The sequence below is a fragment of the Giraffa tippelskirchi genome, chromosome 7, assembly GCF_054371585.1.
Source record: "Giraffa tippelskirchi isolate mGirTip1 chromosome 7, T2T-mGirTip1v1.2.pri, whole genome shotgun sequence".
In the NCBI taxonomy this organism is placed as follows: domain Eukaryota; kingdom Metazoa; phylum Chordata; class Mammalia; order Artiodactyla; family Giraffidae; genus Giraffa; species Giraffa tippelskirchi.
In genome coordinates, this window is record NC_137281.1 from 120,802,423 (window position 1) to 120,829,485 (window position 27,063).

Consider the following 27,063-nt stretch of genomic DNA (forward strand, 5'->3'; position numbering starts at 1 on the left):
TCAATCACTGGGTTGGGAAGATGCCCTAGAGAAGGAAATGGCAACCCACTCCAGTATTCTTGCCAGGAAAGTCCCATGGAGAGAGGAGCCTGGCGAGTCCATGGGGTCAAAAGAGTGATAGAACTTAGTGACTAAACAACAAGAACATTTCCACACTCTACTCACCTGAATTAGTTTCCTACAGCTGCTATAACAAATTACCACAAACTTAGTGATTTAAAACTATATAAATTTATCGTCACACAGCTTTGGAGATCAGACATCCTGAATGAGTTTTATAGGCCTGAAAACCAATGTGTCAGCAGGGCTGCATTTTTTCTGAAGGCTCTAGGGTGTAATCTGTTCCCTTGCCTGTTTCAACTTTTAGAGGCCGCCTGTGTTCCTTGACTGATGCAGTTCTCTCTCCCATCTTTGAAGCCAGACATTACATCCCTTTGATCCTCTGCCCTCATCATCAAGTCTTTTTTCTGACTCTCTCTCCCTCTTTCACTTATAAAGAGTCTTGTAATTGCATCAGGCTTACTGGCTAATACGAGTAATTTCTCCATCTCCAAATTCTTAACTTAGTCATATCTATGAAGTCTATTCTACCAGGTAAGGTAGTACATGCACAGATTCCAAGACTAGGATGTGGACATTTTGGGGGGTCATTATCCTACCAATTATACCCACCCCTCTCTGACAGCTGATAAAACACCTTAATGTATTAAAGAAATATTTTTAAAGTCTCATAGGAAAGAAATCTGTTTAATATTGCTTAACCTAGTGTTTTCCAAACCTTTTTGATCAAGAAATTCTTTATTCAGGGAGTATTATGCTAAGTAAAATAAGTCAGAGAAAGACAAATACTGTATGATACCTGTTATACATGGAATCTAAAAAATACAACAAACTAGTGAATATAACAAAAAAAAAGCAGATTCACAGGTATAGAGAACAAACTATCAGTTACTATAGTAACCTTCTCCTTGGGAGAGGGAAGGAGGAAGGACAAAATAGGGGTGGGGGATTAACAGGTATAGACTACTATGTATAAAATAAGCTACAAGGATATATTGTACAACACAGGAAATTTAACCAATATTTTATAATTATGGAATAAAACCTTAAAAAAAAAAACAAAAACTCTTAACTCTTTATTCCTCCGAAAAGAACAGCACTTAACATCTCATGGAATAACACTGCTCTTACAAAAGGGCAGGATTCAAATTGGTGTGTGCACCATGGAGAGTCCAGAAACTTTCCATGCGATGAGCAGATGAGAGTTTTGAGGGAATCGATATCTAAGTCCAACTCCTCTTTCTCACTTCAATACTCTTCTAAATTCAACTGTCAGAACAACAATATGAGATCAAAATGCAGTGAACCTTCCTTCTTTCCACTGGTTCAGTCATGGAGTTCCCACTCATAAAGAATCTTATTGGAACAAATATCAATACATTTCCCTGGGGTGCAAAACCTGGTCAAAGTGATGACATGCCCCACTAATCTCACTTGGAGGTACATGTCCAATAAAACTACTTTTTATGTTTAGTATTTAAAACAGTTCAATACTTCTACTCAAAATAATTAGAGTGATAACTTTTTAAGGAATTTTTTTAAGGATTGGAGATTTTGATCACTAGAATTATCTTTTAATTTAAATTTCAATTTTTATGTATTCTTTGGTTATAGAGAATTATGATGGCTTGATCAAATAAAACATTTTCAAGCATAAAAACAGATATTAAGTTAAAGTTCTCTAGATGTCATAGATATACAATTTTAAGTAGAAAAAAGAACAGTGTAGCAGCTCTCATTTTTAAAGGAGAGCTTGCTCCTGTGATTTTCAAGTGGACAATAATGGATGTTATATCACTGTGGTATGTGCTGTGTACACTGGACACTTTTAAAAGAATAATTTAACACATTGATCTTAAAGTATCAATATTTAAAATATCTAGACATGTAATCTATTTTGAAATTATAACTGTTCAACCATAAGGTGAAAAATACTTGCTGTCAAGTTAAAAAATATGCAAGGAGGTACTCGCTTTTCAAAATTCTTATGAAATAAGAGCAAAGGGATATAAGAGCAAAAGGTGTGATGACCCCTGCTCTGGGAAAAACTATTAGGAACGCTAGTGCTAAAAAGAACAGGGTTTGGAATCTGGCTAGCAAGAAAGCCTTGGTAAAAACATCAGCTTCCCACAGCTCTTGGGGATAAAGCCATGAAGTGCCTGGCTCAGAGCCAGTGTTCCCTCATTCAACAACAGCTGCCAAGGGTCACCTGGGTCCAGTGGGCCCACTGAGTCCAGTGGGGCTTGGACACAAACCCCTGCTCCCATAGAGCTTATATTCCAGCAGACACGTAGTTAGTTGGTCAGTTGCTTCTGTGCTGCATTTCTAGAGTGCTTCTTCAAATATCTTCTCAATTTTGGGGAACTGTGTCTACAAAGAAATGACTCATTTTTTGATATTCCAGAACAGATCCATCTGGATTCCATTGTTTCCCAACAGAATAACCACTTAAGGAGGCATACACTTATTTTGGTGACAGAGCCAAAGCTTAAAAGTCTTTAAGTTTCTCCTGTGGAACTGACTTCAAAGCATGCAGCACAATCTTTTAAACATCCTTAATGCTGGTAAATATTTGTATGGGGAGGAGGAATGTGATGTTTTGGGAACAAAGGTTATCTACACAAAGGTCTGATGACCATGGTAGATGATCAGGCTGGGCAGGAATATTATTTGTCTCCAGCTCTGGAAGGGCATTAATCTCACAGTAAGGAAAAGTCAAGAATTGATGTTTCTCCCCTTCACACTGAGGATGTAGGGAAAATCCTGGCTGTGTCAGGGTCACCTTCTCTGAAGTTACTTGAAGAATCTATGTTCTCAGACATTCAGGAGAGCCTCCTGGGGCCGTGGGAGACCCATGGTGCCTGCTTCTTTAGTTCTACTGATCCCACTTTAGTGACCCCACTCCAGGCCATGCCCCTGGGGCTGACAGCTGGAAGAGGTCCGTGAGCAGGAGTAGCTGTCCTGGGAAAACCCAGGGCTGAGCTGCGAGGCAAGGAGCCAGTCCATGAGGGGGCATACGGGTGGAGGAAGAGCTGGGCCCTGTGTCTGAATTGTGTTTGAGTGTTTACTGAGTCCATGTTTGTGAGACTTACGCACCCAGGGATTAATGGCATTCCATTGAGGGGATGAATCCAGGGTGAGCAGAGGGGGTGGGATTGAAATGAGGAGGGGCCAGAGAGGATTGCAAAAACTGGCGTGTGTGGCCATCTGTCTGTTCATGCTGCCTGTCACTTCCATGTAGCCACAGAGTGCTGGAAAAGAGCTCTTGGGATCCTAGACGGCCCTCAGTTCTCAAAGGGAAAGTTATTCTGCAGAATTTCTCTAGCATTTAACTTAACAAATGCCATTCCATCCCTGTGCTCAGAACTGACCTAGGTGCTGTGGGAAATGCTCTGTCCTCAGGCAACTTGACTCTCCTTGGGAAGATAAGAATGATATACATACATACTGTTGAATGAAGATGGCCAACAGGTTTCATTTCATATACCAGTTTCAACTAACTGGTAGCTTCATGGAGTATTCCATCCAGTTTGCTGCTGCTGCTGCTGCTAAGTCACTTCAGTCGTGTCCGACTCTGTGTGACCCCATAGACGGCAGCCCACCAGGCTCCCCCGTCCCTGGGATTCTCCAGGCAAGAGGACTGGAGTGGGTTGCCATTGCCTTCTCCAATGCATGAAAGTGAAAAGTGAAAGTGAAGTCGCTCAGTCGTGTCCGACTCTCCGTGACCCCATGGACTGCAGCCTACCAGGCCCCTCCGTCCATGGGATTTTCCAGGCAAGAGGACTGGAGTGGGTTGCCATTGCCTTCTCCCTATAAAAACCCCTGCCTCAAAACTTTCACTTTTTAAGGTCTGTTTTGGATACAACAATATTGGTCTTGTTCATTTTACAGTCTAAGACCCCATCAATTGTAAGAGGCCATTTTATATGCTCGTAAGAAAGAAGAAAATGTTTCCAATTAAATTACAAATGATTGCTTTCTTACTGCTTAGAGTTTTGTGTCCAATTTCTTATTAGAAGATTCTTTTTAGACTTACTTATACATAGTGTTATTTCCTTTAACATATATTGTTCTCATTCGTTCATAAAGTGAAAAGTATGGGAAATAAACTGGGTTTAGTTTTTCTAAGTTTCCTCATACTCAGGGTACTACTTGGCTGAAGCATCTTTGCTTGGAGCATTAATGTCTGTGTTTCCCACACAGTGTAGTTCTCTGTCATCAAGAGCATTGGTGAGGCAACATTTCTTTCAAGAGTACTCATGACTTTTATTTCAAATCTCTGTGTCCTATTGTGTAAATTGATGCATGCACAGCTAATGCAACCACAGCACAACTGCCACCTGGCAACAGTGATGATAAGACAGATCACTATTTCCAAGATATCAAATGTGAAAAAAAATACATCTTAGACTCAATGAATATGGATTCTAAGACTCAGTCAAAAAACACTCCCATGATTAACCACCCAGGTCTGTCCTAGGAATGGGGTTGGCACTGGTGCTACATTCTTATCACTAAGAAATAATTTCCTCCTGTAACTTTGCAAAACTGAATGGTTTCCAGTACAATAATTATTGTAGGGAGTTCTCCATGAGCAAATAGATTCAAGGAGGCTTTCTGCATGAAGTAGGTCAAAAGGATGAGATCTGACCTGGACACGAGAAGACCATGTCCAGAAAGGAAAAAGCACTATTTAAAAGGTTCAAGAAGGTAAACAGGCATATCATGTGGCAAGGACAGTGGAGTAACCAGGCTAGGGTGGGCTTTCATAAAAGAGTCATGGGTTATGAAGGCATAAATTTTTGCCCTAAGAACGTAAGTTCAAGTTAGTATATTTCACTTGTAGAAACCTAATCAAAAGTTCTCCTATTTATATAACTTTTATTTCTTTTCTTACCATAGGTCCTGATGTTTTTAGTTCAAAGAACCTTGCCCTTCAAGCCCAGAAGAAGATTCTGAGCAAAATAGCCAGCAAAACTGTGGCCAACATGCTGATTGATGATACCAGCAGTGAGATCTTTGATGAGCTCTACAAAGTCACCAAAGAGCACATACATAACAAGAAGGAAGCACACAAGATCATGAAAGACTTAATCAAGGTGGCAATCAAAATCGGGATCCTCTACCGGAACAACCAGTTCAGCCCAGAGGAAGTTGTTATAGTGGAGAAGTTTAGGAAGAAGCTGAACCAGACCGCCATGACCATCGTCAGCTTCTATGAGGTGGAATACACCTTCGATCGAAACGTGCTCTCCAAGCTCCTACACGAGTGCAAGGACCTGGTGCATGAACTGGTGCAGCGACACCTGACACCCAGGACCCACGGGCGCATCAATCATGTCTTCAACCACTTTGCCGATGTGGAATTCCTCTCCACCCTTTATAGCCTCGATGGAGACTGTAGGCCCAACCTCAAGAAGATCTGTGAGGGAATCAATAAACTGATAGATGAAAAAGTCCTTTGAATGCCTTCCCTCCTCCTGGACTTCACTGCATTCATGTTACGGCACCCAGCGTGTTCCACATGAGAATCAGGAAACAAGAAGAAACCCTTGTCAAAGATGCCTATGTCTGTCTTGTTCATCCCTCTGATGTTGACGCTAGATTGAGCTCAGGTGTATTTATCCTCTGAGCTAACTGCTGAGGTATGTACTTAAAATCTCCTTTGTTTGCAAGCCCAAAGGACATCTCATCTCTCCTGAGCAGAAAAGCCGCCTGCTCACCAGGGTGGGCCCAGTTCACCTTGTGGAGTGGAAGGAGCCCTGGACCAGGGGTCAAAGTATATAGATTTGGTTCCCAACTCCATCAGTTATGACTTTGTTCTCTGGATCCTGGAACCATTGTGCCCACCTGCCTACCTCCCGTGGTTGCTGTGAGGATCAAATGAGACTATGTTCACGCTTTTAATAACTCTAATATGAGGTCTTACTAGTTTCTCTTTGGCATGTTGTGGGGATCAACCTGGATCTAGACTATCAGGCAGTGGAGAAAAGAACAATAGTTTCTAATGGGCTGGGTTTGCAATCTGTGTCGAGATGTGCTGTTTCAAACACACAATTTCATTCATAAAAATGAATCCAAAGGTGTGAAAAAGTATAGCAGCAAAGTGGAAAAATGTTTTTCAAGTCTTAGATGTGCAGGTTTATGGTCCTCCAGAGGGGAACTTTCTGGGGGATGAGGGAGTAGAGAGAGAGTTTCCCACCAACAAGGCAGAAACAGAGAACAACTGTGCTCACCCTTCTCCTGCAGGACGGGCCTTCCCCATCTAAGGGGCACCATCCAAGAGGCACAGGGAAGGTTTATCCCAGCATGCACAGGAGAGTTGGGCTGAATGAACCCCTGTCTGTCTTTCTTGGTGTTTCACAGTCATTTTGTGCTGTTTATTCTGGTTTGTTAATAAATTGGAATTATCCTTCAAACAAGAGGTTTCTGAGTCGTGATTCAAAAATCAAATACTTTGGAGTTAGATACGGTGTTAAGAATGATGGGATTGAAAGGAGGAAGGAAATAAAGAGTAAGAGCTTTGCACTCAGACCCTAAGGGAAAGTAGCCCCTGGGGGAGCAGGCATAGGCTGAGACCTGTGCCCCTGCTCAGTGGGGAGCTAGTTATGGACATTGTGACCTCCTTCCCTGTGTGTCTTAAATCCTCACTTTCACACAAAGTATTTAATGCCTTATAATGTTGTCTGGAGGACATCACCTTAAGAGACTTGCCCATCCAGCATCACCTCTGTCCTGTTATGCTTCTCTGGTATCTGATGATAATGCAAAAATACTACATGAGCTCAAGCCCCATGATTCATCCCCCCTACCCCCATGGCCTCTCTCTGGCAGGAGCATCAAGAGATGGTTTGTGGGCGTGTGTGAAAAGATGGCAGCTGAACCTACTGTGGCCATTCAACCCCAACTGGCTCCCATGGCTCAGTATAAAGCATCTGGTTAAGTTCTTCAGCCACCAGCACTCAAAATTAGTTCATAGGAAAGATGTCTAGTGGGTAATAGGGAATAGGAAAGTCAGCCCTTGTCTTCCTGTTTGACAAATGTGGCTCAGCCCCTCTTCATAGTCCCAAGGACTGAACAGTGATGGCCTGTGCACATTTGGGCTGGGAGGCCATTGGTCATTTGGGCTGGGAGGCCATAGGCAGCGCCAGTGGAAGGGCTTCCCTAGTGGCTCAGTCAGTAAAGAATCCACCTGCAATGCAGGATGGGTTTGATCCCTGGGTCAGGAAGATCCCCTGGAGGAGGGCATGGCAACCCACTCCAGTGTTCTTGCCTGGAGAATCTCATGGACAGAGGAGCTTGGCGGGCTACAGTCCATGGGGTCTCAAAGAGTCGGACACGACTGAGCGACTAAGCACAGCACAATGGAAGCTGCAGGTGACAGGCTCCTTCCTGCCCACCTGCCAACTAGGCAGCAAGCAGCCCAGCACTAGCCAAATTTTCACATATTGCCTTCAATGACTGCCTTGGTGTACTCGTCTGATTAAGTACCACATTCTAATATGACGGATGGTTCTAGAAGCAGGTTGTTTTTCGCTAAGTAGGTGGACCTACCCAGAGAGCTCAACCCTGCCAAAGGAATGGGTGGAACTGTCTCCTCTTCATCTGAGACAGCAGGGAAAGAAGGCGGGATCCCCAGTCACAGACGACTGCAGGTTCTCCCCTCTCCACATGTCACAGCATGGTGGGGGCACAGCAGAGCTGAGCAGGTTCTGAGCCACCAGCCTCAGAAGGAGGGGTCCTCCTTGTGCTGGGTCAGAAAAGGATCAGCACTTCCACGAGCAGATCTCAGCAAGCACAACGCAGTGTGGACCAAAACATTCTACAACCTCCGGCTTCCCCACTGAGGCAGCCAAGCAAGGAGCACTCTACCTTGAGGCCAGTGGAGTGTGTCTCCATCTTATCAACAATAGCCACAGGGAGCTGAGCTACCGAGGCATAAGTAACCCACCACACCTCTAAAAATAGTGCCTACCCTCTGTCCCCAGTATACCTGTCAAACACACCACTGGCATGTAAATTCAAGTGATGAGTGAATTTCATCAACCAACTAAAAAGCTACACATTTCCAATATTTTACCTAACAATATAGTGGCCAAGGAATCTCATTACTGGTCTACCTGACGACTCTAACTACGTCACTTAGTGCCCCTAGAAAGATGTTTTAGTTGAAAACAATGTGACAGAGACCACTAGATGCTTTTAAAAACAAGACTCTTTAGATGTAACATTTGTGCTCAGAAAGTGAAAGTCGCTCAGTCGTGTTCCACTCTTTGCAACCCCATGGACTGTATAGTCCATGGAATTCTCTAGGCCAGAATACTAGAGTGGGTAGCCTTTCCCTCCTCTAGGGGATCTTCCCAACCCAGGGATCAAACACAGGTCTCCTGCATTGCAGGCAGATTCTTTACCAGCTGAGCCACAACTGAAGCCCAAGAATACTTGAGTGGGTAGCCTATCCTTTCTTCAGCGGATCTTCCCGACCCATGAATTGAACCGGGGTCTCCTGCATTGCAGACAGATCTTTACCAACTGAGCTATCAGAGAAGCCCTTGTGCTCAGAACTTTGTACTAAACTTTCAATAGCAAGAGCCCACAAAAGCAAAGTTACAATATCTACATTTAGGTGGTACCCTAAAGAAAACTGATTTCAAGAGAAGCAACGGCACTAAAACACTCACTTGATCAAGCCCCAGGCAAAATTCAGAGAGAAATGCCTGGCTCAGCACATCAAGGGCAGAGACAGGAAACAGCAATTTTTTGTCTGGAGACATCACTGAGTCTTCATCCATTCCATAGCACTCAGTTGTGTCCCCACGGGAGTACACCAGGAATTTGTGCTGAAGTGTCCATCCCACCCCTGCCTGTATCCTTCTTCGTGTGTCTGAACCTACAGAAACACATTCCCTGCCAGCTGTGCCTGCCATGTGTCTGTATCACTCTTCCTCCCTGTGTTTGCATCTGTGAGTCTTGACACCCTCAGCAACTCCAGGTCTCTGCTCAGTGACAAATCAAAATGAAAAGATTTCTCCATCTGTGCTTATTCTCCAAATTCCCATTTTACCCATCTGTACATTTTCAGGGGGAAATCAGTACATTCACTGTCTGCTCCAATGAACTTCTTGCATCCATTTATTTAAAAAGGAGCTCAAATAAGGCCTATATACCCTGGGCCCCAATATTCTGGGGGCTTTTAAAATCAACGTGGTCCCAGATGTCAAGAGCAAAACCAGTTAGTAAAAATTCTAGACCAACTCTGGCGTGCAAAGACCTTGCATTAATAGGAAATGTCTAGCTTGGACTGCAAGGAGATACAGCCAGTCCATCCTAAAAGAAATCGGTCCTGAATATTCATTGGAAGGACTGATGCTGAAGTTGAAACTTCAATACTTTGACCACCTGATGCAAAGAACTGACTCATTGGAAAAGGCCTGATTCTGGGAAAGATTGAAGGCAGGAGAAGGGGATGACAGAGGATGAGATGGTTGGATGGCATCACCGACTCAATGGACATGAATTTGAGCAAGCTCCGGGAGTTGGTGATGGACAGGGAAGCCTGGCATGCTGCAGTCCATGGGGTCGCAAAGAGTCAGACATGACTGAGCAACTGAACTGTGAACTGTGTCTAGTAATGGAATGGGATGTTGACAATACAGTCACGAATCAGATGGCCTTGGGAGAAAGGGTTTCCAAGGCCCTCTCAACTCAGAACTGTGTGGTCAGTGGGTGACCTTTGTTTAGTCTGACCCTGCTATAGGATCAAAGCCCCAACCAGGCCACCTCTTGCTCTTGCTGCAGAGGAAGGTCTTGCTGGATAGGGGAAAGACTCTTCTACAATCCTTTTCCTCAAAACAGCATCTGGAAATCCATGAAAGTCCTGGGGAAGCAGGAGTGATCTGGAGGGGGTAAAATTCCATGAGTTCTAAAAAGGAGTTTTTAAATATTTTCTCATTCTGACAACTTAAAAAAAAAAAAATCACAATTAGCCTCAGTATCTTCTGAGTCATGGGAAACTACCTTACAGTCAGGTACTACCATCTTCCTTTAGGGTCCAAGTTTCTCTTTGTGTTTACAATGTTGTTCATGCTGATTGATCAACCCAAGTGAAAGAAAACTATTTAACTTAATGTGTTTCTCTAACTAGGCCTGAGCATCCCCAAGGGTCTGCAGGCATAGCTTAGGCATCCATGAGTTCTCCATTTTGAGAAATGTTGCTAAAGCCTATGAAAATGTAGGCTTGCAGAGAATGAATGACTATTACCCTACCCTTGATGGAGACTCATTTGTGGGTACTCAAAGACTAAGAGGTGAACCTGTGTCTGGAAGATACATAGGCCTTCTGCAGGAAAAGGCGGGATCCCACATGTCCTGCCTGCCCTTTGAAAACTGGCCAGAAAAATCTACCATAAATAATCAAAGAATTAACCAACCCATCCTGGCAACTCTGATAATAAATCTCAAAGACACAAGAGAGGCCATCACTGGACACACCAGGTACTGCTCTTCCCAAGGAAGGGAAGAGTAGAGAAAACTTGCAAAGCCTCTTTGGGAAGAATAGAAGTCAACTGCACCTGTTCACATCCTCCCAGTTCCAGCAGCACCTGCAGCGTGCAGAGGCCTAGCTGTCAGACATGTGGTCCCAGGATCCCAGGGACTTATTACTTGTCTGAACTTCAGGCACATGACACTCAGAATTCCTCCCAGTCTCAGAAGAAAGAGTGGGAAGCCAGAGCAAGCCCTCTCACACCTCTCTCCAGCAGGGGTATATTCTCAGTATACTGGTATAGTGGTACAGTCAATATTCTTATATTCCTCAGTGCCACGACTAACCTGTCCTTCCTCTACCTTGTCCTTTGTTTGCTGAGCCTGGGCAGGTCTCTACAGAGGAGGAGTCCTGGACACTTACCCAGGAAGCTGGAGCTTGGGCGGCCAGACCCCCCAGACTGTGGTATAGAGCTACTTCTTGCCGACTCTAAGAACTTTCTGGACCAGCTCCTGGGACAAGGGAGTCTGGGGTTTGGCTCTGCCTTAAGAGGAGCTGGGTGGGAGCCAGAGCTTGGCAGAGAGCAAGAGGCTAGCAGGGAAGCTGCAATTAGACTACATTATGGAGAGAGAGAGCACTCTTCCAGCCTCTTCACTTGCAAAGAGCTTGTGGGCTGTTCCCTGGGGAGTAATTGGGCTCCGCCCACCCCTCACAACAGCAGCATCCCTGCCAAGAGGGTCATACCGCCTCAGTGATGGGATGGGGCTGCCCCTGCTCTGTGATTCAGAAACGGTTACAACTTGACTTTAGAAACAGATTGTTGAGTCTGGGATTGGGAAGGCTGGGGAGATGAATATTTTGGGTTTTGTTTTCTTTTCAGCTTTCATAGGCAGCAGAAAGTATAGAACATGAAACCAGCCATGAGTCAGGAGGTTTAGCCTCAGCTTCCCCAATACCTGGTGATTTCCTTATACTTCACCTCTCTGGGCCTCAGTTTCCTCAACTGTAAAAGCAGACAGTTGCACAAAATCTCCAAGAATCCTTCTAGTTCCAAAATTTCACATTCTGAGCACCACAGGAGGGAAGGCACTCTGGACATTTCTGTACTGAAGGTTTCTTAGAAGAGAAGTTATTCATTATTTAAATAAAATAATACTTCCAAATGGACTGAGAGATGACATATCAATGAACCCCTTAAGACCTTTGTGTTAGAAAGCTTTTTTTTAAAAAAAAAAAATCTCATTTCAAATAGCTTAAAAATAAAACCAAAACACTAAGAATAAACCTAACTAAGAAGGCGAAATACCTACAGGCTAAAACCAATAAACCACTTATAAATAAACTGAAGATGATTCAAAGAAATGGGAAGATAATCCATGCTCCTGGACTGGAAGAATTAATATTGTTGAAATGGCCATATTACCAAAAGCAATCTACAGATTTAATGCACTCCCTGTTAATATACCCATAACATTTTTCACAGCACTAGAATTAATCCTGAAATTTTATATAGGACCATAAAAGGCCCAGAATAGCCAAAGAAATCCTGAGGAAAAAGAACAAAGATGGAGGCCTACCCCTTCCAGATTTCAGACTATGCTACAAAGCTACAGTAACCAAAATAGTGTGGTATTGGCACAATAAACAGACATATAGTTCAATGGAATAAAACAGAGAGCCCAGAAATAAACCCAGGTACCTGTAGTCAGTTAATCTACAGCAAAAGGGAGAAGAATATACAATGGAGAAAAGACAATCTCTTCAACAAGTGGGGTTGGGAAAACTAGACAGCTATGTGTAAATCAATGAAATTGGAATACTCCCTCACATTATATACAAAAATAAACTCAAAATGGTTTAAAGACATAAATGTAAGACATGACACCATAAAACTGCTAGAAGAGAACATAGGCAAAACATTATCTGACATAAATTATAGCAACATTTTCTTAGATCAGTCTCCCAAGGCAAAAGAAATAAAAGCAACAAATGGGACATAATCAAACTTACAAGCTTTTGCACAGCAAAGGAAACCATCAACAAAATGAAAAGACAATCTATGGAATAAGAGTAAATATTTGCAAATGATGAGACCAACTAGGGGTTAATATTCAAAATCTACAAACAGCTCATACAACTCAATACTGAAAAAACAAATAATCTGATCAAAAAATACAAAAGACTTAAATAGACATTTCTCCAAAGAAGACATACAGATGGCCAACAATGAATGAAAAGATGTCCAATGTTGCTAATTGTAAGAGAAATGTAAATCAAAACCACAACAAAGTATCACCTCACACAAGTTAGAATGGCCATCATCAAAAAGCCTACAAATAATAAATGCTGGAGAGGGTGTGGCAAAAAGGGAACCCTCTGACACTGTTGGTAGGAATGTAAACTGGTGCAGTTACTATGGAAAACAGTACTTGTGTGTGTGTGTGTTAGTCACTCAGTCATGTCCGACTCTTTGTGACCACATGGACTCTAGCCCACCAGACTCCTCTGTCCATGGGATCTCCATACAAGAACACTGGAGTGAGTTGCTATTCCCTTCTCCAGGGGGGTTTCCTGACCCAGGGATTAAACCTGGGTCTCCTACATTGCAAGCAGATTCTTTACCATCTGAACCACCAGAAAACAGTACGGAGATTCCTTAAAAAAAAAAACAAATACAGAGCTACTATATGATCCAGGAACCCTACTCCTGTGTTATATGCAGAAAAAAAATGAAAACTCTAATTTGAAAAGATACAGGTACCCCAAGGTTTATAGAAGCATTATCTACAATTGCCAAAACATGAAAGCAACCCAAGTGCCCATTAACCCAAGTGACCATCACAAAAGCAACCCAAGATGACTGGATTAAGAAGATATGATATGTGTGTGTGTGTGTGATATGTAACAGAATAATACTCAGCCATTAAAAGGGAATGAAATGTTGCCATTTCAATGTGAATGGACCTAGAGAATATTATGCTTAGTGAAATAAGTCAGAGAAAGACAAATACTGTATTATATCACTCATATATGGAATCTAAAGTAAAATACAAATGAATGTATAAACAAAACAGAAACAGACTCACAGACATAGAAAATAAATTTGTGGTTACCAAAGGGGAGAGAGGGTGAGAGGGACAAATCAGGGGTATGGATTTAAGAGATATAAACTACTATACATAAAATAGATAAGCAACAAGGACATACCGTATAGCACAGGTAATTATATTCAGTATCTTATAATAACCTATAATGGAATATATATAATTTGCACAAAAAAAACCAAAAAAACACTTGAATCACTATGCTGTATACCTGAAACTAACAAAATACTATAAATCAACTATACTTAAGTGTTTTTAAAAAAAAGATTTTTGAGTGTAGATCTAAGTTCATGATTACAGAAGGGAAAGGCTTTAAGTCAGAAAATGCAAAGTAAAAACTACAAGACCAGTGAACTGCACAATGTGGGACCAGGTAGTCAGCCAGTCACCAGGGGCCCACTGGGATTCAATGTTAGGATTGATACTCTACTGAGACACACATTTCAAGGTCACGTGTCCAACTCCAGTAATGTATCAATATCTCTGCAGAGATAACAGGGTAGTAAGCAAATTCATGAGTAAGTCATTACTGATTTGAGTCAAATACAGGAAACTATCAGAATTATTTTTAAATATATCAATGAAGCCATTCCCCCAACAAATGGAACATTATACAGAATTCTCAAAACCTCCCCTTGTGTCCCTGTTTGAATCATCTTTAATACATATCTTTACACAATGTATTCCATGCACCCCCATGTCGTGAACTCATCTTTTTAAAAACAGCTTTACTGAGATATAATTCACATAACATACAATTCAGTGGCTTTGGATATACTCACAGATATGTGCAACCATAACCACAGTCAATTTTACAATATTTTCATCACTTTAAAAAGAAACCTGGTACCTTTTAGTTATCACCTCCCAACTCCACCTCAGAGCTTACAAGCAATACTAGTCTCCTAAAGTCTTCCCCTGGAAGTTACAAGCCTTCAATAAATTTCAGAGTTTCAAAATAGTTACACAAGACAAATTCTGCCAGTGCAATTGTTGTCCTAGGTGGGGAGATTTCCGGGTTGCTTCTTATTCCATCTTCCCAGAATCCTCCTTGGCACTTTCACCCTTGGGTTTCCTGCCTACTCACCCTATGCCCTAACATATCCATATCTGTATGACCTCCCATTTTCCAGTTCCATCCCCTACTTGGGTATTCAGACCATTAAAGAGGTCATGAATTCTGCTCAACAAGGGGCATCAGCCACATTTCAGGACTCATTAGTCCCAGAGAACCAGGGACCCACCTCCTTAAATCTCTCAACTCTTCCTCCTCACCTTCTTGTAATAATGTATCCTTTTACGTTTTTGCCTAATTTTCTACCAATATGATCACATTCCTAAGAAAGAGAGAGGGATTTTCATGCTCTGTGTTTATATGTACATATTTTCTTTTCTAACTTCCAAAACCATACCAAGTTTGTTGGGTGGTTTTTTTTTTCATTTTTTAAAGTTAAATTCTGTTGACAAATTTCCCCCAAGCTCTCTGAGTTAACTACAGACAACAGGATTATTTCACAAATTCTTTTTGTAAAACTCAACATCTCCAAGATCTTAAACAAGGAAAACCAGCCCATTGAACATGCATGTCTGATACCTCTGAGCCTGGAGCAGGTCCTCTGACCATAACTAGTGGAGAGAAGAAGTGGTGACATTTCGCCTCCCATTTCTCCCCTTGCTGCCAATCACTCTCTGAGTGAGGCTGGACTCACTTGTGGACTAGTAAACACGCTGTAGGCAAGGGAGATTGTAGGCCTCTTTACCCTGAAGAGAACTGCAGCTTCACTGGGCTGCTGAACTGGGCCTTTGTAGGAAAGGGTCCCCCTGCCTCTCCTCCCCCACCTTGTAAATGCCGGGGGAGAAAAGGCCCACAGGGGAGTGGGTCACCCTCACAGTTGTGGCCAGCCAATTCCTCGCTTGCCTGTGAGTTCCCAGAGGAAATGCAAACAAATCAGACCACATTTGGCTGCTGGCCAAGGAATCTTTTAACTTCTTCAATAAAAAGTCTTTAAAACTTTGATTCTGACCCAAATCTTTTGCTCTAGCATAAAAAGTGCTGGGCCTCAAGTCTCTCTGTTGAGGGAAACAGTGTGTCTGTGGCATGTGAATAAGGATGTTTATCTCAGAAATGGTGCCTCGAGCTTCACCAGGTTCTATAATAAGCTAAATGCGTTTTACTTCAGCTTTCAAACCTTCCTGAATTTCTGGTGAGTGTTTAACTCCACCCCTTAGAGCAGTTGTTGGGTGAGTTTACTTGTGAATGTTCTTAACTCCATCTTCTTTCTTTGTAAGCCCCCAGTTGTGCTTTGTAAAAGGGCGCAGAGGTTACTGAGTTTCCACTGAAACCAGGACAAGAGAAAACAAACTCTCAAGCAGGAGGCATTTAAAAGGTGTTGGTCACTGGTATTCACTATCCAAAGTGGTCCTGGAGCTACCACATTACAAAAAATAAAAATAAATTTAAGGAATTGAGAGCTATAAGGTGTAATTTTTTTTTCTTTCAGACTAAATGGTACATTAGACTTTTTTTTTTCATTCCCTCTCTGTTGCTTATTTCCAAGGTAGATTATATGGCAGATACCTGCTCTCTAAAGTCACATCTCAAGCCCTTATATATAGAATTCTCAAGAGGTGGACCCATGGACAGAGGAGCCTGGTGGGCTACAATGCATAGGGTGGCAAAAGAGTCGGACACGACTTAGCGACAAAATAAGAGATGGAAGAACCCAGTTTTCCACACCTAGGTGTCTCTCCTAGTCTCAAATCAATACCCTTACCACCTTCACTTCCACACCTTCCTAGAAATAATATTATTGAGTTCACTTTGAGCCTTTGAGAGGAAGCCTGGAGGAAATCAGTTGCAAGCAAATCACTAAGCAGTAATTTTTCAATCTACTCTATCACTAGTTTACCTATACAATATGGACATTCAAACAGCAGGATGTGGTCTTGTGGGTATGGACTTCAACCTCCTAACCTGAAATCTGCCTTCAACACACCTGGGAACCAAAGCCATCAAGAATGTTCCCCAGAGAGTGTCAAATAGCTGGAAAAGTAACTGGGAGCAAGACAGGATTCCAAACTCAAAGAAAGAAGAGAGAATCATAGATCAGACCCCAGGCAATTTTTTTTTATTTTCATAAAACTGGAGTGAGCAATAATTGTTACCCATTTCTTTATTTGCTCCCTTAAATAACACCTCACAGAGTCAACCTCAAACTATTCATTACCATCTAAATGACTTTTAGTGAAAACAGGTGGGAACTAACTCCATTACAGAATTAATTTCCTTTAATGGCACACTTTCAGACATGTCACAGAGCATTGAGTGTTATAAAGCAATATTTTTTGTTGCTATTAAAATGCCAGTTTAAATTATATGTACATAAATGTGCTGAGTCTAGTCTGTTAGGTCACCACAAAATCATTTCTAAAAATGAACACCATTAACAAGAGCAGGGGAAGTGACTTTCTATTTAGCCATCCTTTCTCTCTTTTTAGCCTGGTGGCTATACACACATCATCATCCCCCCATCCCATCTCTGCCACACACACACACACACACACACACACACACACACACACACACACACACACACACACACACACACACACACACACACACACACACACACACACACACACACACACACACACACACACACACACACACACACACACACACACAATTTACTTTAGCCTCCTCTTAAACAATTTCATTCTGTCATAATATTTGTGGAGTAAATGTGATACTTGACCTTATTTTGTTCTGTTTTCATTATCTTGTTATCATTATATTCATTCATTTACATGGAAACTTCTAAAATTGGTCAGAACTCTGTTGGAGCCGACAAATTACGACAGCAGACAGAACAACATATTCGTGGATATTTATGATGCTGCAATTCTAAAGCACTATGTAGTCAATTCCTCATATGAAGATAATACTGCTAGTGCTGGTATTTATGACAAGTCATAAATGACTACGCTGGATGCCTATCTTGGGTAATGTCTTTTAGAGCTTTGGAAGAACCCTTCCTCCTTTCTCTGGGGAATTTCTGGGTGACTGTTTAAGGGGAAACTGATACTAGAGGGAGGTAGCCAAGGCTGCATGGAAAGGGGTGTGGTCATTGTCACCTGCCCAGGTAAAGAGTAGTTTATGTTGTTCTCAGGTTATAGCAAGTCCTATCATGGGCTGCCCTGAGGATTCACAAAGCTGCGCATCTGCTTCTGCTGCCCCTATGCTTCCTCGGTTTCTATCCTTGTTCACTATAAGAACCAGAACCTGATTGTCTTGCTGTTCAAACACAGTGACTTGCCCTGTCATTTCTCCATCTAACCATCCCTGCCCTCTCCCAAGTCATTAACCCAAATTCCTCCTCCATGCTATAATTTTACCCCTAGAGAATTGGACTTAGCTATTCTATTAATCAGCAGACTTTGCTTGGAAGCCCACTTTAGAAAAGCAAGTCACAGAAAACTTTCTGCTGTTTCCAATCTAATGGTCTCTCTGAGCTTATCTTGCTTTATTTTTGGCTTCCCAAACTCTGATCCATTTGAGAAAATGATAATCTCTCAGCAGAAAGGACAAACTTAATGAAAGCACCACATACTTGGTAAAATTTTAAGAGTTCCTAGGAAAAGTCTAAAATTCTAACATTGGAACTCTTTCTTTTGAGTAAAGCATCATATTGTCATTCATTTCTGAGAAGGATAACACAATAATCCATTATCATGCCACAACACTTTGGCATAGCTGTCTGTCAAATAGCTAGCTGTTTCCTTGGAAAACAATGTAGTGAGATACTGATGTGGCAAGTTTTGATAGGAGATAGAGGATGAGGTGTATAAAATACAGAAAACTCAGAAAGGGAGAGCACAATAAGTAGATCACCGTCATGGAATGAAGTGGACAATATTAAGCACCTAAGGATTATGGCAAAAAGAAAATAGAGGCGAGCTCTGAATCAATCAAGATCCAGTCAAAAAACCAGAAAGCACTCCAGACATTTCAAACAGAGAGAATCTGGTACAGGGAATTGATTACCAAGTTGGTGAAGGCTGGGAAGCCTAACAAGGTACATTAATGCACCCCAGAGATCAGCAATAACATGAACCCAAGACGCCACCAATCTCTAGGTCTGAAGGGGCCATTAAAGGAGGCAATGCCACTAACTCTTAGGAGCTAGGGTATCCAGTTTGAATAAAAATTTGAAGTAGATTTTAGATATGTTCCCACTTCCATTTCCAAGTAACCCCCTTCTTCAGGACTCCAAGCCTGGGGGTGAAGATTTTATAGATTACATAAAAGATTAAGGAAAGCCACTGTATCCCAGTGAACTCAGTCTAGAACCCTCAGGCATCAAAGAAAGGTTGAGTCCTTTCTGGTCTTTAAATAAACAGGAGAGAAATGAATCTGATCAACCCTTGCCTTTACCCTCCCTTACACCAGCTGGCTCTCACCCCCAGTCCATCAGAGGTAGGATGACCAGATATCCTTGGTTTGCCAACGACAACCTCAACACACAGTTGTCCTGGCATCACATCTTTTTAGCGTATGTCCTGGAATTTTCATCTTTTAATGAAGTATTATTAAGAGATAAAACTATAAAACTCTTAGGAGGAAATATAGGTGAAAAATCTGCATGACTTTAGATTAGGCAATGATTTCCTAGAAATGACACCAAATGTACAAAGCAATCAGGCAAAATAAGAGATAAACTGAATTCATCAAAATTTAAAACTTTTGTGCTTTCAAAAGACACTATTAAGAAAGTGAAAAACTCAGAGAATGGGGAAAGTCTGTACAAATCATCTGATAAGGGTCTTGTGTCCCCAATATGTAAAAAATGCATAACTAGACAATGAAACAAATAACCCAATTTCAAAATGGGCAAAAGGTTAAAAGACATTTCTCCAGAAAAGACAAATGAAAAGATGCTCAACATCATTAGAATTAGGGAAACAAACCAACAGATAAACTGGATACATCAAAATTAAAAATTCAAATCAAAACCACAATGATATATCACTGTTTATAAAGGTACCTGTTATATCTTCACTCACTAGATATAACAGAAACAACAGATGATAACAATTGCTGATGAGGATGTGGAGAAATCTGAAGCCTCATACACTGCTGATGGAAATGTAAAATGGTGCAGGCACTGTGGGAAACCATGTGATGGTTCCTCAAAAAGTTCAATATAGAGTTACCATATGATGCAGCAACTATACTCCTAGGTATATGTAGCTAGGAGAACTGAAAATATATATTCATGTAAACATGTAAACATTTATACACAAATGTTCATAGTAGCATTATTCATAATACCCAAGAAGTGGAAACAATCAAAATGTCCATCAACTAGAGCGGATAAATGAGGTATATCCATATAGAGAAATACTAACAATAATAAAGTATTGTTAAATGCTACAACATGGCTGAGCCTTATGCTAAGTCAAAGTAGCCAGACACAAAAGACTGCATATGGTATGATTCCATTTCTATAAAATGTCCAGGATAGGCAATCCACAGAGACGAAATAACAGTGATTGCCAGAGGCTGGGGAGAAGGTGAAACTGGTACTAACTGCTAATAGGAACAGGGTTTCAGTTGTTGTGGGTGAAATAATTATTTATTTCATTAAATAATTCCATATGTACCTCTGTGTGTTTTTTCTCTGAATGTATGCTGCATTAAAAAAAAAATCACTCATTTATTTGGTGATGACTGTTCTTATAATACAAAGCAACCTCCCCACCCCAAAAAAAAAGGTGAATAATCAATTATCGATGATTAACTTGCTATTGTTTTCCTCTGCTTTACAAATACCTTCTTCAATTAAACAAAATAACCACAGTATAATATAACTTCCTGACCCAACTGCCAAATTAATCTAAAATAAAAAGAAATTATTATAATTTCTCAATTTTCTTTAGACTAGCTGGACTTTTGTCACTCAGAATGGCCTCCAATCTGAAAGTAACCAAGAAAAGAAAAAGCAAAATGTTTCTCTCTTCAGTAGAAGAAGAAAAACCCTGCCGGTGACAGGCTTGTCAATCTGCTCACAGAAGTTATGGCACCTTCTTATTGGCAGAACTCCTAAAGGGCCAGCTGCTCCTCACCAAAGCCTAAAGGTGTCAAAGAAAAAAAAAGGAAATAAGAAAACAGGCAGAGGATATTCAAGGATGATCATAAAATCCCAATCTAGGTCCTAACTCTACTGCTAGATATGTGTGACCCTAGGCAAGTCACTTAAACTGAGACTCAGTTTCCTCATCAATAAAATAGGAAAATAATATCTGTCTTCAGGGAGATTAAGCCCCTGATAGTATTTGAAATAAACCTCTGACCTAGAGGCACTCAATAAATGTTTCCTGGTTGCTGCGATGACAAAATGCTTTTCTTTGGAGGCCTTTTGGATTTAATTAGGGATAGAAAGTCATTATAGATAGTAGAAAAATTATATAGAGGGGCTTGCAGAATACAAGTTGAGAATCCCCTAATGTGAGGAAAGTTGATAAAAATCCCAACTTTATTTTTTACTTTATTACTAGCTTTTTAGCCACACCACGTGGCAAGCAGGATCTTAGTTCTCCAAACCAGGGACTGATCTCAGGGGTCCTGCAGTGGAAGCACAGAATCTTAACCACTAGACCTCTGGGGAAGTCCTGGAGGCTGATATTTTAAACTGACTTTGTACTCTAACATAGAGAGGACAAATAAGTTTCATTTTGAGTGGCAACTCAGACTAACTAGTAGTGAATGCCCAAAGCGCTATGGCAGAAAGAATTCTGAAGATGAGTCCTGAATCTAAGGGCAGAAGGGATGTGATAGATTCCGATGTTTGCCCTGATCTCAGAAGAGAAAGTGATGGCACATGCCATTCCTGATCTTCTATGCACAAAGAACAAACCTGCAGCGACTTTGGCAGCCAACTTCACAAGAGAAACTCAGACGAGTAATATAATAGTACTTCTTAAACCAAGAAATATTTTAGTTGAGAAACAATTTACTTAAAAAAAAACTAACAAAATGCCAATACTGATAAGATCTACAGTATTACAGGGATAATTTGAATACTAATAATAATTTGATCAAATGCCTCAGGAATTCCTAGCATAGTGTAGGAGTGTGTCCTTCATGAAATCAAAACCTGGTTAGGGCATTACCTCTTTTACAAGAACTAAATTTACCCTCTTGCCTTAAATAACTAGGAAGCTGAAGAAATTATATAAAATTGTTATTTGTTGAGACATTGAAACAACCAGCACAAGGCAAATTTCCCTGAGAGAAGGGAAACAATAGCAAAGCAAGCCCCATAATTGTCCCACCTTACTATCTGGAAGCAGTTTTCAAGGCACAGGACAAGGAGGAAAAGTTCTAATAGCTCAGGGAGGCCAGGAGGGCTAGATTTTGGGATGGAAATAGTTTATGTTTCCACCAGCCAAAGTGCTCCCATGATACAGAAGTACAATCCTCAGAAAGGTGTCGCTTTAAGGGAGGATAATTTAACCCTAGACTAAAAACTGTTCTGGACCAAGCATAATAAGTCTTTAAGGCAGATCTTGAAAAGATCAATCTGATTCCAAGTGCCTTAACCAAACACCAAAATACATCCCAATACCATGTAAAAGAATACAGTAAAATCCAGCACTCAACAATGTCTATCATCTAGTTTAAAAAAAAATATATATATATACTAGATATGCAAAAAAGCAGACAAAATATGACCAATAACAGAAGAAAATACAATCAACAGAAACAGACACAGGCCCCATATACATTGGTTAGCACTCTGGACTCTGAAACAGACACAGAAATGACAGAGATGCCAGAATTATCTGACAAAGACATTACAACAGCTATTAAAAATATACTCCATATGTTCTAGAAGAAGAAAACCTGAGCATGATGAAAAAGACTTGAAGATATAAAAAAGACCCAAATGGCACCTCTATAGAGAAGAAAAATATTATGTCTGAATTTAAAAACACATTAGTGGCATATTAGACAAAGGTAAGTTAGATATAGGAAGGAGACAGAGACAAGAACAAATAGATATCAAATTTTTCTACAAGTTGAGGAAAATTCTTCCTTGTAAAAAGACATAATTCTCTTGGAATTGCCATCAAAGATTAAGAATAACAGATTTAATGTTTGGATTAGCAGCAAGGAAGGAACTATCACAGATTGTTTTTTCTAGATTAGACCTTTGTAGGTCTATAAATTGAGATCTCGGTTGAATGTTACTTCTAAGACAGCACTGTCCTATAGACATATAATACAGTCACATATGTAAGTTTAAATTTTCTAGTAGCCACATTAAAAAGAAATATGTAAAATTAATTTTAGTAATATATTTTAGTTAGCCTAATATATTCAAATATTATTTCAATATTATTAATAAACAATTTTAATATTTTATACTTTTGTACTAAATCTTTAAAATCCAATGCCCATTTTATACTTAAAATATATCTCAGTCCTGACTAGCCACATTTCAAGGGTGCAGTTACCACATGTAGCTAGTGGCTGCCATACTGGACTGCATAATCTAAGCAGTTGCATTAGTCAGGGTCATGCTAGGTATTGTAACAAACTCAAAAATCTCAATAGCTTAACACAATCCAAGACTTATTTTCAATTCGGGTTACAGTCCAAGGAAGTTAAGAAGGAAAAGAACTCTACCTCATTCAGGGACTCAAGTTTCTTATAGCCAGTGGCTCCACTGTCTCATTTCTGGAGACTTTCACTGGATTCTTTTTATCCAGTCACCTAAAAAGCAAAGAGTAAGGGCATCCCACTAAAGCAGCAGCAGCTATGGGTGCAAACTCTCCTCATAGCAAATCACCGTCATACAAGTCACATATACACTTAAGACCTCCGTTTGTATTACATGTGCTAACATTCAGTTAGCCACACCAACAAGAATGGAAGGAGAAAAGAGAAGGGGAATGAAATATGCTGAACAAAGATCTATCACAATGTGGACGGTTCAATTTGAAAAGCCTCTGGAAGAGGAGAAATTAAAGCTGAGCAACTGATGTGTTTCCCTCTCCACTGGTAATGGTAGCCTTGCTGCTCTCATATTCTCTAAGATATAGCATAGACTAATAATAAGCAAAAATATGGTGTGAAAACATGCATCATTACAGAAAATGGCTCAGACTGCATTACTAGGGACCTCTTAATGATCTATCTTTAGAAAACCCTGTTTTAAACTGTAAAGTAAAACACAGACACAGAAAACCATACTATACAAGTGGACAATTTCATACATTATTTTTTCAAATTTTATCGAAGTATAGTTCATTTACAATGTAGTGCTAATTTCTGCTATATAGCAAAGTGCTTCAGTTATACATATATATATATATATTCATATTCTTTTCCATTAAGGTTTATCACAGGATATTGAATATAGTTACCTGTACAACAGGATCTTGTTTATCCATTCTACCTATAAATAGTTTACATCTGCTAATCCCAAACCCAATCCTTCCCTTCCCCAAACCCCTCCCCTTTGGCAACCACTAGTCTGTTTTCTGTGTCTATGAGTCTGTTTCTATTTCACAGATAGGTTCATTTGTGTCATATTTTAGATTCCATGTATAAGCAATATTAAATGGTGTTTGTCTTTGACTTACTGTAATATGATCATCTCTATGTCTATCCATGTTGCTGCAAATGACATTGTTTCATTATTTTTCATAGCTGAGTAGTATTCCATTTTGTATATATACCACATCTTCTTTATCAATTCATCTGTCAATGGACATTTAGGTTGTTTCCATGTCTTGGCTATTGTAAACAGTGCTGCTATGAACACTGGGGTGCATGTATCTTTTTTAATTATAGTGGGTTTTTTTTGTTTTTTGTGTTTTTTGCACCCTGCTTGTTCTATATTGCTAGATAGGTCTAATTTTCATAACTTCCTCATGCATCAAAATGTGATGTGTAAAAATCCAGAGGGTCTTTCACAGTGGTGTGTCTTCTCAGACTCTCGACCAACTGATATCACTTCTTCAAAGCACTCAGTGAGCCTCACATGGGCAGGCAGAGACAGCCAAGCCTTGGACCTCCTTCAGCTTCCTCTGGGGTTGACACCTCCTGCTTGTTCTCAGAGAAAACATTCATGAAGGACTATCACTAGTGCCAAGTATGAGGCCCACATTCAAAACAATCTTCAGACTAGTGATCTCTCTGGAAGAGCGTCCTGTCCACAGAGGCTTATAGGCCACTCCCTGTGTCTGCAGTGAAGGGACCACTAAGCCAAGTTTCCTGCTCTTGGTTTGAAACAAGGGAAAAGCAGACTCTCTTTCCCCTCCGGGAAGGATGGGGAACATGGCTGCCTAACAAGTCATTCCCAAAGTCTAAGGACCTTTACGGTCACGTCCTTGGTAAGACAGAGAAGCCACTCACTTGCGTGTAGGAGGGGACTTTGGAGTCTGGGGTCAGACTCTGCGATGAGCAAGCAGAGCTGTTGCTTTCAGTGTTACGAATTATAGTTGTTTGGGTATATATCCAGGAGTGGGATTGCTGGATCATATGGCAACTCTATTTTTAGTTTTTGGAGGTACCTCCATACTGTTTTCCATAGCAGGTACACCAATTTACACTCCCACCAACAGTATTAAGAGGGTTCCCCTTTTCTCCACACCCTCTACAGCATTAGTTATTAGTAGACTTTTTAATGATGGCCATTCCGACTGGTGTTAGGTAGTACCTCATTGTATTTTTGATTAACATTTCTCTAATAATTAGAAATATGAACGTCTTTTCATGTGCCTATTGGCCATTTTTTGGCATATCTTCTTTGGAGAAATATCTATTTAGGTCTTCTGATCATTTAATCAACTGGGCTGTTTGGTCTTTGTTACTGAATGGTATGAGCTGTTTGCATATTCTGGAAATTAAGCCTTTGTCAGTCACATCATTTGCAAATATTTTCTCCAGGTTCATAGGTTATCATTTCTTGTTTTTTTTTTTTCATGGTTTCCTTTGCAGTACACAAGCTTGTAAGTTTGATAAGGTCCCATTTATTTTGGCTTTTAACTTGAAAAAATGATTAACAATAACAGGGAAGCTATTATAATACCACCCAGGTCAAGAAACAATACTTTGCCAACCACCCCAAGAAGCCCCTGCATGCATGCTAACTCACTTCAGTAGTGTCTGATTCTTTGCGACCCTATGGACTGTAGCCCACCAGGCTCCTCTGTCCATAGGATTCTCCAGGCAAGAATACTGGAGTGGGTTGCCATGCCCTCCTCCAGGGGATCTTCCCAACCCAGGGAATGAACCTACGCCTCTTGGGTCTCCTGCAGTGGCGTGAGGCAAGCTCTTTACTACTAGCACCACCTGGGAAGATACCCTCCCCCCAAAAAAGTCCCTCAGTGGGTCCAATTCCAATCACAATCTTCCCCCTGCCCCAGAGTAACATTACCTTACATTTATTACAATCACTTCCTTGCATTTCTTTTAAATACCCAACTGTGCATCTCTATACACTACAGTTTAGTCTAGCCCATTTTTAAGAAACTTGACATGTTTCTTTTAATGTGAAAACTCCATCCCATCCCTTTCTTTTCCTTATTTGTTGAAGGTCTCTAGAGTTCTCCACAGTCTGAATTTTGCTGACTGCAAACATGTGATGCAGTTTAGCTTATTCCTCTCTCCTCTGTATTTTCAGTTGCAAGTTGGCAACTTCATCCAAAGACTTGAACAAACTCAGATTATTCTATCACTTTGGTTAAGACTGTAGGTGATCTGTACTCTTTCGTTGGGAGACACAAGTTAGCTACTGTGTCCTTTGTTGTAACTTTAGTGGTCTTTGATAGATTCTTTGCTATCTGGAATAAAAAATATTTCAGGCATAATTTCTGTCCCAGACCTGGAATCAATAATTTCTCCAAGAAGCCTTGGTTTCTTTTAGGGGAAAATCCAACTGAGCAACTAAACCACCAAACCACCACAGTATAACAACATTCCAGGACCACAATCTAGGCAGCAGGGGCATATGTGTATGTGTGTATCCTCAACACAAAATGAGAATCACAGAAGTTATTCGCCATCTTCTGTATTATTTCTGTACTTACTCTCCTCCACCCTGAGACTCCTGGTCTCAAGGATACAGACCGTGATAAAATTGGAATATCCCATCATTAATCTTTTGTTTTATCCTACATGGTATCAGATACTACTACCACTACTGATAAAATTACAAAAAATATTTTTGATTTTACATATGCTTTTTCTATTCCCCCCCTTCTTTCAGCTGTACTGTATCTGCATTGTCAGTGCACACAGCCCATACATATTCTATCTTCTCCTTTTCACTTATTCCTAGTTCTACAAACAGCCATATATTTAATGCTTACAACCAGCCCTTATGAATCTCATTTCTAGTAGCT

General features: G+C 40.6%; 2 protein-coding genes across 2 annotated transcripts in view; one reads left to right on the forward strand and one right to left on the reverse strand.

Moving 5' to 3' along the window:
* TNFAIP8L3 (TNF alpha induced protein 8 like 3) overlaps nucleotides 1-6,479 on the forward strand; it is a 41,490-nt gene extending 35,011 nt beyond the window's left edge. The window contains exon 2 of the mRNA XM_081508289.1: nucleotides 4,963-6,479. Within this exon, the coding sequence (XP_081364415.1) occupies nucleotides 4,963-5,525 (563 nt within the window). The 3' untranslated portion in view covers nucleotides 5,526-6,479. The remainder of the gene's footprint in view (nucleotides 1-4,962) is intronic.
* Nucleotides 1-27,063, reverse strand: part of LOC145513092 (uncharacterized) — a 295,101-nt gene that overhangs the window by 260,349 nt on the left and 7,689 nt on the right. The gene's annotated exons all lie outside the window — the stretch shown is intronic.